Here is a 15,677-nt window from a genome sequence, read left to right as displayed (position 1 = left end):
CGTTATCGTTGTATATACGACTTAAATAATTCTTACAAGAACAAAGTGATTGATGGTATAATGAAGTTATCAGGCTTGCCTATTTCTCCTTGTCATTATAACGCCAATGGCTCTAACCTCCTGCTTATGAATGAACTATCAAGTTAAGAAGTACGGTAAGAATGGAAGTTAAAAGCATAAAAGCGGTAAAGAAAAATAAAGCAATCGGTAAAATGTTTCAGAACATAAAATGCTTTTTCTTAAAAAAAAAAAAGGTTAAATAATATATAACACTAGATATTATTACTAGTAGTAGTAGTAATACTGTAAATCTTGTTAACTTCGTCATATGCTTAACTTTCCATCATTTTTAAAGAATATGAGTGAAACCAAAAACAGTGGAGTACTCTTCAATGATGATTCTCGGTTTAGTCTGAAGCAGGGGGGTAAAAGTGAGGGGGAACGTGAGCGGACGCCGTTCCCCACCTCCAAAAATATGTACAATGTCCCCCAAGTTGTAAAGAATTACAATGGGCAAAGATAGGCGGGGGGGGGGGACGGCGTGACGTCTTGCGACTAACTACTGTCCCCATACCTTTTCAAATTCACTTTTACTCCTGGTCTGAAGAGTGATTTTCGACGTCTATACATCTGGGGGGGGGGACATATATTATTCCCTTCATTCGTGTATTATTTTTCCTTGGTATTACTGAACTTCTGAACACGACTGTATAATATAGAAATTGATTAGCGTTGACATTAGTAATAGAGAGTCAAGCAGATATCTAGATTAGAGACGTGAACAAATTATTAATAAAATGCACACTTGGAAAAAATGTTTGTACATAAAGATTTTTTCTATTTCTCCAAATGTAAGTATATATAGGACTAGTTGTTGGTACTATGTTATTGCATCAGTATTAACTGTCGTCTTCATATCTGGAAAGGGGCCGCGGTGGCTCAGTGGTAGAGCGTTCACCTCAGGTGCATGGGGTCCTGAGTTCAAACCCTGCTCCCGCCAAGTGAACTTTGTGGTGGATTAACACCGTGTGCGTGGGTTTCCTCAAGGTTCTCTCGTGTCTTCCCACTTTCTTCATTCCACCATTTCATTCATTTCTCATCTTCACCGTCTCCTTTAGCCTAACCGCCATAATCGTGGGACGTAAAACAACAATTTCATCTCATTTTATTTCATACATATCTGCAACTATAACAACCACTGGCGCAAATCTGTCTTCAACATTGGGGGAGACAAGTAAGACTGTTTCCTTTTTTTTTCTCTTTTTTTGTTAAGCGATGCTCAAAATATTTGTGAAGTTGAAAAACAATGCTGTGGAAGATCAGGGACCAGAGTTGTCTTCAACACTGGGAGGTGGGCAGATTTGAGGGTTATTGTGGGGGGACATCAATTTCATCTCACTTTCCTTTGTGGCAATCGGACACAAATCATCACATTTTTTCGCAAAAAGCACATTTCAAATCGAATTATTGGGGGGGAGACAGTCCCCCAGTTCCAAGATTGGAGGGTACATGTCTCCCTCATCACCGCCCCGGGATTTGCGCCAGTAATAACAACTAAACCTCTCCGTCTTCTTTGTTCTTCACTTTCTGTTTCCACTTATTGGTTAAAATTTCTGTTAGTTATCCTTACAGTTCATTAAACCATCAGCATGTTGGTCCCTTTCTGAAATCCTAATTTGTTCTATCATTTCTCTTCTTTCCAATATGCTCATTGGCTTCTTCACCAGTTTCACAAATTAAAAGTTTACATAGTGCGCATATGTTCCATTTGACCAATATATTCTGACAACATAGATGTCTCGATCTGACTATCCGTATGATAGAATGATAATAAACTTAAAAAAAAAACAGAATTAAATCATTCAAATTTAGTACGGAGCAAATTCAGTACTCAGTGGCGTATTTACGATTTTCCTTCGGGGAGGGCTTTGCTAACTTTCGGGGGGGGGGGGGCTTTACCTGAAAATGTGAAATTTCTGCAAAATATTTCATATACTTTACTATACTAACTAAGATTTCGGGGGGGGGGCTTAATCCCGGAAGCCCTCCCCCTAAATACGCCACTGTCAGTACTTGTATTAACCACCAAACTACTTGGCGTAACAGCCCGATTTGTGAGCCTGAGCGCCGTTCAACGCCATCTGTTAGCGACTGGTGGAACAACGTTCAACCTAGCAAGGAGCACGTGGTCAACACGCCGCGTCGCCATGTTGCTGCTGCGATCTGGAGCTTTCTTTTATTCACGTGACTCTCTAGTTTGCCGCACGACGCTAGGTGGACGCCGAAAATTGGGAAAGCACCGGGAGGAATCGAACCCGGAACCACGCGGACATGAATCCAACGCTCTAACCCAGCGTTTACCAACCTTTTTCAACTTTCTGCACACTACGGGTGTAACTTGAATTATCGCGGCGCACACATAGATATTATTATTATTATTTGCAAATATAAAATACCATGGTAATTTTTTCTGTGATTACTGATTTCCTTCTCACAGAGATGAAAGTTCGATCACTGGTTTTCCCCTATGCTAATTCATTATGCTTATTTTTTTTTATTCTAATTTTAAAACAGAAAACAATTGCAATGAAATATAGGACTCAGATTTTTAAAAATACGCTTTCTTTTTTCGAAAACTGTATCCAACCTTTCACTAAGAACGAAGATCATTAAATAACGAACGAACAAACAAATGTCTTGTACTTTTAACTTTGCTGTTTTAACCAAAACCGGAGCATATTGTTGCAATCACACAGCTTGCGATGCGTCGAGGTCAAAACACAGCTGTTGAACAAAGTGTTGTTCTGTCATTCACGTGCGAATGAGTTCTACGAACGTTCACTTGACGCGTACCGTACAAGTGCTTCCATTTCTCGGTGTTAGTATGACTCTCAATTGAAGCGTAACATAGCAGCTAACCGTAGAAATGTGTACGAGCCGAAATACTGTCTGCTACACACTGATATAGAATAATGTATTACAATTGCAGTAATTTTTTCCATGGTAGAAATTCATAGTAATGTGAAATACAAAAGTATACATTTTTTTCCTGTGTCTTGCAATTTGGTTGCTATAGAATTAATAATTTTGTTTCGATTTCCTCGCGGCACACCAGCGGTCCATTCGCGGCACGCCGGATGGGAAACGCTGCTCTAACCACTAGACTACTGAGGTGTCCCTCAATACTTGTATTATTCCCATTAAATTATTAAAGGAAATGCTCTCAATTCGAGACAGGACAATGGATCTTCCACAAGCAGTGTGAAGAAAATAACCTATGACCTTTGCACTTAGAGGTATTAAGGTGGTCATCACGACCGGTTGGAAACCTTTAGTCCTCACGTTTCCCAGGTACCTACATTGCAGACGGTACGTGACCTTACGCCGCACTTGATTGAGAATAGAACGGTAGAATAAATCCCGCATTTGCTGAGATAAAACTCTGTCCATCTGGTGGTAGTCAGACACCTTACCGATTACGCTGCATCTCTGACCATTAAAAAGTTAATACTTAATTTAATTGATGTCACATGTAATTATTCTTTTAGTGTATTTTTAATTTTTAGAATATAGTTCTATGTTAGTATACTAATTTTAAGCATTGTTTTAATGATTTGTGTTTCATTACATTTCAGGTTTCTCATTTCAAAGATTACATCCCTAAAGCTTTTCCTTATGCAGAAGATTTGGTGTTGGACTGTGAGGTGCTACTGATTGACACGAAAACACAAACGCCTCTTCCATTTGGCACTTTAGGTAAACACAAGGTAAGTTTACCCCCCCCCCCAAAAAAAAAAAAACTGAACTAATATATACTCACTTCAGTATGTATTGAGTTGTTTCAATATTAACGCAGCGAACCACAAGTCTATACTGTCGTGACTCGCTTGAGTCTAAATAAAATGAATTGAAGAGATGGCTTGATTTAATTTAATTTTGTCAAAACTTATTCCAGGGACGTAAGCGCCAGTAATTCTGAACCGAATAAGGCTTTTGAAGGCATGCTAAGGGTTGGCCTGAAACATGTTCTCGCGAGAATTTATCCAGATATAAGAAAACGTGGGATTTAATATTCGAAAGGTTTGACTCCCGGATAGAGTTTAATATCCCAATACGTGTAAATTCTACAGTCATTTGAAAATATTCCTATCATGTAACATGATGCAACCTTTCCTATTAACCAATATCGAGCATAGGCGTAGCAGTTTTTTATTTATAATGTCAATTTCCTAGCATTTTTATTTCCTACTGTCCTACTGTGTGGAAAATAGCGAACACAGAGATAACAAATTGAGAATGCTCGAACAGCATTGCCAAATCGAACTTAAAAAAAAAATATATTTTTGAAATTTATATTACGTTTCGAAAATATCATAATTATTAGTCAATAACTAACAACTACTACAAAAAAATGTCTACATATTTTGACGCAATAATACTGAGTCAATAGCTAATGACGCAATAATTATTAAGACAATAGCTAATGGCGCAATAATTATTAAGACAATAGCTAATGGCGCAATAATTATTGAGGCAATAGCTAATGGCGCAATAATTATTGAGGCAATAGCTAATGGCGCAATAATTATTGAGACAATAGCTAATGGCGCAATAATTATTGAGGCAATAGCTAATGGCGCAATAATTATTGAGACAATAGCTAATGGCGCAATAATTATTGAGACAATAGCTAATGGCGCAATAATTATTGAGACAATAGCTAATGGCGCAATAATTATTGAGACAATAGCTAATGGCGCAATAATTATTGAGGCAATAGCTAATGGCGCAATAATTATTGAGACAATAGCTAATGGCGCAATAATTATTGAGACAATAGCTAATGGCGCAATAATTATTGAGACAATAGCTAATGGCGCAATAATTATTGAAACAATAGCTAATGGCGCAATAATTATTGAGGCAATAGCTAATGGCGCAATAATTATTGAGACAATAGCTAATGGCGCAATAATTATTGAGGCAATAGCTAATGGCGCAATAATTATTGAGACAATAGCTAATGGCGCAATAATTATTGAGACAATAGCTAATGGCGCAAAATTATTGAGACAATAGCTAATGGCGCAATAATTATTGAGACAGTAGCTAATGGCGCAATAATTATTGAGACAATAGCTAATGGCGCAATAATTATTGAGACAATAGCTAATGGCGCAATAATTATTGAGGCAATAGCTAATGGCGCAATAATTATTAAGACAATAGCTACTGGCGCAATAATTATTGAATCAATAACTAATGACGCAATAATTATTGAATCTATAACTAAAGACGCAATAATTATTGAATCTATAACTAAAGACGCAATAATTATTGAATCAATAACTAATGACGCAATAATTATTGAGTCAATAACTGGTATTGATCAACACCAATATAATCTCTCTATGACTTACGGTTCCCGAGATATGACTCTTTAAATCTGCCGAAATCGGAACTTTTTGGGTCAATATCTCGGGAACAGTAAGAGTGACGCGAAAAATTCCATCACTTCTTTTCAGATGTTTTGTGATGCTTCATCAAATGGAGGGCTCAAAATTGAAAAAATCGAAAATAATAGACAGACAGACACACACACACACAGACGTAGAGAATTCAGTAACGAACTTTTTAAAGTTAGTTGAAAAGTAATATCATCAAAACAAAAATGAAATTACTATATTACGTGATAATGGAAACAAAATTACAAATCCAGACCTTATCGTAAATACCGTTAATAATTATTACACTGATATTCATAACAGACACATTTTTAAAGGCATAACACTCCTAAGCCCTTATCAGAAAAATACAGCTTTGGGTACCGTATTTTTACGTTCAACATCAGCAGAAGAGGAACAGAATGAATATAACAATGTGATTAAAGTCAAAAATGGTTTTCTGGCTTCGATGAAATACCAATGGCGATAATTTGAAATATATGTTAGAACCATTATCGTACCTAGTAAATATGTCCTTCCGAACAGTCATACGTATTTCCGCAGGAATTAAAATACGCAAGAGTTAAATCAGAATACACAAAAGAAGCCAAAATAATTTCGAAAATTATAGAACATTTTTTTATTATTATTTTCGTTTTCAAATATAATATTAAAAGTGATCTTCAATCAAACTATATCATTTTTATGAGTACTTAATATAATTTCACGTACCGGTGCATACTTTGGTATCTAGGCATCAAATCTACTGAAACTGCAATTTATAATTACATCAATGAGGAGACGGAAGCTCTTGATAAATAATGCGTGGGATTGTTTCTAGATGTATTCAAGGTGTTTGACTCTGTCCCTTACAGTATTCTTATCCTTAAACTTACTGGCTATGCTTTAAGGGTCTTCACTACAGTGAAATTAAACTACCCCTATTTTTTTTGAGTTTTTCAGTAATATCTTCAAAACAAATAAAAATATTCGAAAAGCAGAAACGTAGTGAACTAGACAATACGATTTTGTATGTGCTATCTTTACCACAATTCACCTATCTGCTTTTGGTATGCCGCTATTTATAGAACCCGCAAAAAATCCTAAATCTATTGTCAGTTGCAAATCGAAAGCAGATAGACGAGTTGTGATAACGGTATCACATGCAAAATAATATTGTCTAGTGCACTACGTTTTTGCTTTTCGAATATTTTTTATTTGTTTTGAAGATATTACAGAAAAACTCTAAAATTAGCGTTAATTTAATTTCGCGTTAATTTAAGAGGGATTTTAATATGGATTCAGTCTTACATAAATTATACCCAAGCTGTTGAAACGCCATTTTAAATCCGATACAGGTCAATCAGGAACCCACACATCTCTATTTAAAAGCATTGGCAACGGTGTTCTCAAAGGATCGATATTAGTACCCATATTAGTTCTGCTATAAGCTAGTTATCTGCCACATAACGTAACATTCGCAACCACAACTATGCATACTGATTACACAAGCCCAATAATACCAGGAGAAAGTTACGACGAGACAACTCGTAGTTTAAAATGCTGGTTTGGCCATAACAAACTTTAATTAAATACAGGAAAGCTACAACCTTAAATTTCCATCATATTCAAAACAAACTTTGTGCAGAGAAAATAACTCACTCAAACTCAAAGAAATTTCTGGTATATACATTAAGTTATTTTTCGACACAGTCTCCATATTGGTTGAGCCACTTGTCACATCCTAGGACAGTGGCGTAGAGAAGGGGGGCCCAGAGGGGCCCCCAAAGAGGTCCGACAATGTACTTTGGTACTTTGACGTTTGTAATTTTGTATATATTTTTATGTTTATATATTTGTTTGTTTGTAATGTTTCTATATGTAGCTATAACAGCACTTTCCCCCCCCCCAAACACACATCCTGGCTACGCTACTGTCCTAGGATAAGTATGAAGATTCCCTCCTGGCAAAAATACTGTCTTTGCATGTTCAGCCACGTTGTCACGAAGTGTTTCACCTTCTCTGAAGCGAAGTGACGGCCTCCTAGGTGCTCCTTAGATGATAATGTGATTCTCCTGTTGTTCTGAATCAGTTTCTCCACGCGAACTGTGTTCAAATCTGTTGTGCCATACTGTGTCGGCCACTGCACTTCTCGTCGGGGACGTTTTCTCCACCAGCCCCTAACTTCAGACATCATTCTGCAACATGCTGATGAGACATTACAGTCTCTCCGTAAACCTCTACCGGCTGCCGGTTAATTTCACCCGCGGTTACATGTTTCGCCCACAGAAATTGAATAACTTAAGGGACGTCTTCGCGACACCAGTTTGCCAAACGAGTTGCCATTTGTGTTTACATGCAACTAACGCTGTAGGTGTCGGGTGACTAAAACTCTGCACAGTTGCCAACTTCATGTATTAAAATTAAAGCGCACTCCTCGTTCCTCTATAACAGACAAAACTCCCGAAATATCGGCCTTCTAATCTTAGTTCCTAATTCTTCCTCGTATATATATATATATATATATATATATATATATATATATATATTCTCTTTTCCAAAAGCTCAATAAAATGCTATATGCTTTAAAATCAACCAAACCTGTCTTAGAACTAGATACGACTCAGAATCTCTGTTTATGTCTGGTGTAGTCTTTAGGTTAAGTTTCCCGAAAAGTAACGTTATTCATTATTTAAAAAAAAAATGTCAACTATAATGGACACCAAAATAAATTACTCCTATAGGACAATTTTCAAGAAATTGAAAGATGTTACATTTAGCCTTTCTTTACATATATGATATTGTATGTTGCCCTTAGTTAAAGCCAACGCTAAGCTATTCTAACAACAGCAATACACAAATACGAAACAACCAGAGGTAAGGCTAAAAATTTCAACAAACAACGTTGTAGACCGTTGTGTGACAGGAATCCAAGATATATTGGGTACTATCTTTCACAGTATACTCCCTCAATCCATTCTAATCACGGAACAAATATATACATTCAAAAAGTTAATGAAAATCTACCTATTAGAGCACTGTTTTTATTTTTTTGAATGAATTTCTTGATAGAAAATGAATATGTTGATATGTAACTTATATTGATATCGAACTACTAGATATGCAACGAATATATTTTATAGTATTACAATGGTATATTTTTATGTAAGTTTGACATCCTAAAATTAGTTTAATATAATCTAAATACCATTACGTTAGTCTGAATGTATATGTCATAACTATATGTACACAGCAAAAAATGAGGTGTTGAAATAACACAAAATGACTACCATTTTAGCGTGTTACTTGTGTGTTAATTCAGCACCAAGACATCGCTTTCCGAGCATATCAGAAATAACTAGTTACTACCTGAGAGAATTTGCATTGGTATTTATCGTTTAATATGAGCAAAGCTTTGTGAAATATCATTGGCACTTATGCCAAGTAACGAATAATGTTCTATGTTTTCTGTAATCGGTTACAATAATATTGTTGTAAACCTGTAAATCGTCTGACAACATTTACATAGGCAACTGTTCTGCCATCTTATGTTCATATATGCTAAGACACAAGAATAACAAATAAAGAAAACAGATGGAAGCACAGCTATCTGTGTAACTATTGTCAGATGATTCACAGGTTTACAACAATATTATTGTGACCGATTACAGAGAACATAGAACATTATTCGTTACTCCTCATATATGCCAAATATATTTTGCAAAGCTTTGCTCATATTAAACGATACATACCAATGCAAATTCTCTCAGGTAGTAACTAGTTATTAATGATATGCTCGTAAGGCGATGTCTTGGTGCTGAATTAACACATAAGTAACACGCTAAAGTGGTAGTCATTTTGTGTTGTGTCAACACCTCATTTTTTTACAGTGTATCTTTTCCTTATCATTGGACAAGTTTTATGTATACGCTCAAATTGCTGCAATATTTGTGATTATAAAGACGAAATGAATTGACTGGAATATTTCTTGGCCGTGACGGATGCGCCCGAATTAGAAAATTATAGTGGATCACTGCGGATACATATCACCTTGCAGTTGACTTGAACTTCTTTGGTTGCAATGTCGACTTTAGAAATATATTAGGAGAGGAAATACAATCTTATAATTGCATAGAACATCGCCGTTGCCTAGTAAAATCTATACTTCATCGTATGTCTTAATACAGCTAGAAATGGATAGTCTGTGTTGGGTCAGAGCAGATAGAGCAAAGTTCAAAATACCGATTTCTTTGGCTTATGGCATCCATTTGCCTATCATTATCACTTTTCCTAGCTTCTACAAATGGTCAAGTGATGAAGTTAAGTTCATCCATAACTCTTCAAATCAATCGCCTTCAATTCATCGTTGTCTATAACCGAACGAGGTCAACGATCTCCCTTATCTTCTAGGCTGAGGTCTCTACACTGAAATTCCGGAACCAACATTTCATTGTGAATTCGCTCACACATTTATCCCATATTTTAGTTAATGTTTCGGTCTGTTTCTGCGGTTTTATGGGCAAATTTAAAGAATTGAAATAGATTTGACTAAAATTATTTTTTTGACATACTTTGTTTTCAGAAAGAAAATAGATTAATGCACAGATGTTTTCCTAAGAGTATAGAGCAAGAAAGAACATACGACTATGGTCGTGTGTCAATGTGAAAGTACTCCCAAGTCCTGTATTACTTTTCCAACACCCTAACAGTTATAAAACTAATTCTAGAGTTTTCGATCGTTTATAAGTCATCTTCACGTCGTACAAAAGGAAAATAAGAGCAGATAAGGATGAAAAATGAATGAATTATTGAATTACTTTCGAAATAGAATATATATATATACTAGCAGCGTTCACCCCGCTTCGCTGCGGTCACCCCGGAACGCAATAAACGTTGTTACTTACAAGTAAACCTTACGTTTGGGTGAATCGAGTTGCTGACTGAGACACATATGAGAAAGTAGTACTAAATGTGGTTAGTATTTCAGTGAAGTTGTAGGTGCGAAGCTCCAGGGGTTTAGGAGATACAGCTATCAGAACATCACATGGAAGTACAGAATAGTCTTCATGCAGTTGGAGGTAAAAGCTCTGTAAGACCTCTTGTAACGACAAAAGGTGAATAACAAATATATGGGTATATATTAGGACTAGGGGGAAGTCATATAGTAAGGGTATACCTGACGGCGGCCATCTTGAAATCCGCCATTTTGAATTAAAGTTAAGTTTTTAAAATAGGAATAGGGTCATGTGATACATGATTTAAGGCGCAAATTTAATCAGAAGAACAATGGTCACGTTAATTTTGAGTTACGCACAATTGGTAAAAGGTTACAGGGAAATTAAATATTGTTGCAGCATATGTATTAGTCCTTTACCCCACCTTGTAAATTTTGTTTTAATGATAATAATTAAATAAAAAGCAGGTGGATTAATATTAGGTCTATGGTAAGAGTTGCCTTGATGGAGGCCATGTTCAAATCCGCCATTTTGAAGCAGACAAAATTTTTAAACAAAACGCATAACAGTGATACCTTATTAATAGCAAATTTTACCATAACTCCAACGGTATAACCATTTTTGCTTTATCATTAACCAGCACAAAACTAAATGGATCGCTCCTTACCAGTGACGTGGCGTGACAATTTGACGATTGTTACCGGTTGCTGATACTACAAGTAACTCTTGTTTCTCCATATCAGAAAATCTAGTATTCACTTTTTCTTTCAGCGTATCAGCCATTTCAAACTATAGGCATTGGCAAAGTGGTCAAATTCCACTTCATTTACTCTTGACCTTTTAGAACAATGTGGCTCTTCATGTTCTTTCATTTTTTACTAAATATAATTGAAACTATCTCTCAATGATCTTAGATATTTTTCAAAGTCATTTATTTTCTTTCTGCAGTAACCTACATCATGAACTTTCTTTTGTAAGATATTGAACAAGATTTCTTATCTTGATGTTATAACAGAAAACAGTTCAAGTAAAAAATTGAAGTCAAAACTTTGAAAGGTTTGATAGAATTTTGCTACACAAACTCTGGTTTTTGAACCCTATTCGTTGGTTTTACCCATCATGGATTTAAAGACTCCTAACAGTTCATCTTTAAAGCTGTACAGCACATCATTTACCCTACTCCTATAGTTCCATACCTTGTGTTTGAGACTATTGGGGTACTTTTGTTGACTACATAATCTAGAGAATTTGTTCTTTTTGAAGACTGTGAGGAAGAAGAAGCAAGTCCCAACACAATTTAAAAAAAAAAAAACATACCCTTTTCCAGTAGCGTAACTTGAAGCTTCAGTGCCCCCGCATCCTTTAGTTATGCGCCCTAGTTTCTATATATTTTGCGCCCCTGGAGCTCGTGCGCCCCCCGCCGCGAGGGTTGCGGGGGTGCTATTTACGCCTATGCCCTTTTGTATAATCAACGGACTTTTCTAAAACTAAATTAAGTCTATGGGCATAAGAATGAAAATATAATTAACAAGAGGCTGCAGTTCCCTACCTCACCAACCATAACTGGAGTTTCATTGTATGTTTGAGCAACAAGTTTTCCGTATTGAAAATTAGTTAGACAGCGAAGCTGCGGCACGATGAAGACGATTGCACAGTTCTTTTTCAACTCATCAAACTGCATCGAAGTCCAAATTCAACTAGTAGGTTAGCGGCTAGAGTTGGAAATTTGTTGCATCGAAAGTTTTCTATACTAAATTAAAAACAAAATATTTTCAACTTAATTAGCATAAATCTTAAATAATAATAATTACTCGAATTGAAAGGAGCGCGGGCAACACCTCTGCTTTGCTCTAATTATCATTACTATTTCCCCTTGCTCTTGAAACAGTTCCCATATAGCACAATGTGTTTCATCAATAGGCATTTCTATATATTTAATTACACTTCAGGGACTGACAATATCTTTGCTCCTTCAGGCATGAGACAACCATCTAAATTTATATACTGTTTAAACAGAAATAAAATCTCAATTAAAAAAATAATGCCCATAAGCTCAAATTAACATTCAATGAGAAACTTTATTTTGAATCAAAGTAAACCTATATTACATTTTTGTTAGAATATCCTATGGAATATATTCTTCTTGTTCACTGTTGCTGTATTATTCAAATTTAAGATAACGTATTAACATACAAAAGTTGTTGTAAAATTGATAGATTAACATATAAATAATGCACTGGAACATGTTTCCAGTAGCATGTGTTAAATGCTATTAGTATGAAAAACCTGCTACCGAAATTGTATGCTGTTAGACAATGAAATAACCTTATGAATACTGAAATTACAGTCAAGTTTCTATCCTTAGAATGGGGAAGCAAACGAAACAGTATAGTAGAATTACCGCCCGCTTGATCCTCTACAGCGAGAGGAGAGCGAATAGACTCCTAAGCGGGCGGTGAGTAGAATATACATGTTGATGATATTCTAGATTCTCCTTGTTTTGACAGGGAACGTTCCTATTTTTTCTGTTCCACTCAGCCGAACGGTAACATAAGGGCCATTCCGAAAGTCCAAATACGAGTCCACAGGATGCTTCTCGCTGGCACACTGAAAGGTGCTTCTGGAGTGAATGACCGCTATCGGGGTTCGCGTTACCTCTGAAATCCTGCGGTATCAACAACAGTATGCTCCTATTTGGTGTTGGCATGTTGCATTCGTTCACAATGTAAATGAAGCATAGGCCATCCAATCTTTTTATTAAAAAAAAAGAAAAGAAAAAGGAAAATGTAAACATCTTCCCATGTCGATAATGAAATTTGAAGATATATGAAAACAACGAAAAACTAATATTTTTACCGTTACCGCCGGTAACAGCGGTAATACGCACTACACGTCCCTGCTCCTTACGACTACTGCTTTGACGGAATTGTTAACGACAGATGTGTCAAGTGTAACTCGATTGCCTTTGTCAGGTGTGCTCACTGTGAGCAGAGCATTTGTGCAAGTGATGCACTCTTTTCTGAACTACATATTGATTGTACTAATTGAGGACTTTTCTGGAAGAAAGACCCAAGTTCAATTATGAATCAATTCCTCTTTGGTCATTTTTCCTTAAATTAGCAACTTGTGAATGCGATAACAAATGCTGGTTCACGATAAAGCAAAAATGGTTATACCGTTGGATTTATGGTAAAATTTGCTATTAATAAGGTGTCAATGTTATGCGTTTTGTTTAAAACTTTTGTCTGCTTCAAAATAGCGGATTTGAACATGGCCGCCATCAAGGCAACTCTTACCATAGACCTAATATTTATCCACCTGCTTTTTATTTAATTATTATCATTAAAACAAAATTTACAAGGTGGGGTAAAGGACTAATACATATGCTGTAACAATATTTAATTTCCCTGTAACTTTTTACCAATTGTGCGTAACTCAAAATTAACGTGACCATTGCTCTTCTGATTGAATTTGCGCCTTAAGTCATGTATCACATGACCCTATTCATATTTTAAAAACTTAACCTTAATTCAAAATGGCGGATTTCAAGATGGTCGCCGTCAGGTATACCCTTACTATATGACTTCCCCTTAGTCCTAATATATACCCATATATTTGTTATTCACCTTTTGTCGTTACAAGAGGTCTTACAGAGCTTTTACCTCCAACTGTATGAAGACTACTCTGTACTTCCATGTGATGTTCTGGTAGCTGTATCTCCTAAACCCCTGGAGCTTCGCACCTACAACTTCACTGAAATACTGACCACATTTAGTACTACTTTCTCATATGTATCTCAGTCAGCAACTCGATTCACCCAAACGTAAGGTTTACTTGTTAGATAATTTTTACTTTTTCGCTTTCAAGTGATATGATAAAAACCATAGAAGATTGCATTAAATGTTAACATTATATCGCCTGTCATTTATGTTAACCCGCCCCGCTTCGCTGCGGTCACCCCGGAACGCAATAAACTTTGTTACTTAGATAATTTTTACTTTTTCGCTTTCAAGTGATTGCAGTAAATGTTAACATTATAGCGCCTGCCATTTATGTTAACCCGCCGAGTGACACGGTCATGCGGGTTGCATATAAATACGTTTATTTTTACCTATGATGATCTAACAAAGGATTTGTACGTTATGGACACTTGAATGGTCAATTATCTCAAGACACTGGTAATTAAAAATTAAAGTGATATGATAAAAACCATCTAGGGTCCAAATCCTAATAACCCCCCAAAAATAAAAGAAATTGGTTCAGCCGTATTAGCGTGATGAGGGAACAAAGGATTTGTACGTTCTCTTTTATATATATATATATATATATATATATATATATATATATATATATATATATATATATATATTATATTCTCTTACTTATCATGAATTTTCTCTTTTGTTTCTTATCTTTTACGAGGGTTACCGCGACAGTCATGGCATTGTTTTTTTAAATGAAAATGGTGAACGAAGCAAAAAGTTCTGAAATATGCAAATGGGAGGTAAGTATTTATGTAAAGGTTGCATATAGGAAAGTTGGATGAATATACATATCTGTCAAGATATAGCTAGTGATGGGTAAATTCCCGGGAAGATATTTTTCGGGAATATTCCCTGGGAAGATGCCCGGGAAGATTCCCAAAATGGGAATTTATCCGGGAATTTATGTTCAATCAGAAAGAAAATTGCATTCCATTACTATATTATGATTTCAAAGTTGAATTAATCACAGCATATTATTACTGTTGTCCACAGAGGATTCTTTAAAATGTATATTCTGAACGGTACTATGTTACTTTAACAACACTTTATTATATTTAGAAAGTAGCATAAATGTATATTTATTTACAATATGTTCTATCAATTAAATATGTGTGAAAAAATTATATAGTAACAGTTTAAAATTATATGTAAGTGGATTTGCTCAACTTGACTCTATTACTGATATGATAAACACATTAAATTTATAAATGTTATAAACCAATTAGATTGAGTAAATGCTAGAAAATACATGTCTCACCAATTTATCAACATTTGCGCATACATATTTATGTTCATAAAATTTACAAGATACTTACTTATCTTTATATTTTAGCACGTAACATTGCCATACATGACCTTTCATTTTACCTATTTCTCGAAATTCCATACGTTAATTCACATGTAAAAGAAGTCCGAGTACTTCTTCAGAAATTGGAGTCAGAGAGAGGAGACAGACCGACATCTATTACTAATGGTGGTTCAGGGCTTATTAATAGTACTTCATCTCTATTTCT

At 35.5% G+C, this 15,677-nt stretch overlaps 1 protein-coding gene across 4 annotated transcripts in view; it reads left to right on the top strand.

Moving 5' to 3' along the window:
* LOC145671370 (DNA ligase 3-like) overlaps positions 1 to 15,677 on the top strand; it is a 965,078-nt gene that overhangs the window by 875,007 nt on the left and 74,394 nt on the right. For all 4 annotated transcript variants that reach the window (XM_081740441.1, XM_081740438.1, XM_081740439.1 and 1 more), the window contains exon 10: positions 3,636 to 3,767. In XM_081740441.1, coding sequence (XP_081596567.1) covers positions 3,636 to 3,767 — 132 coding nt within the window. The remainder of the gene's footprint in view (positions 1 to 3,635; positions 3,768 to 15,677) is intronic.

This window comes from Thermobia domestica, chromosome 15 (assembly GCF_964235325.1).
Source record: "Thermobia domestica chromosome 15, izTheDome1.hap1.1, whole genome shotgun sequence".
NCBI classification, from domain to species: domain Eukaryota; kingdom Metazoa; phylum Arthropoda; class Insecta; order Zygentoma; family Lepismatidae; genus Thermobia; species Thermobia domestica.
This window is presented reverse-complemented; position numbering and strand designations above follow the sequence as displayed.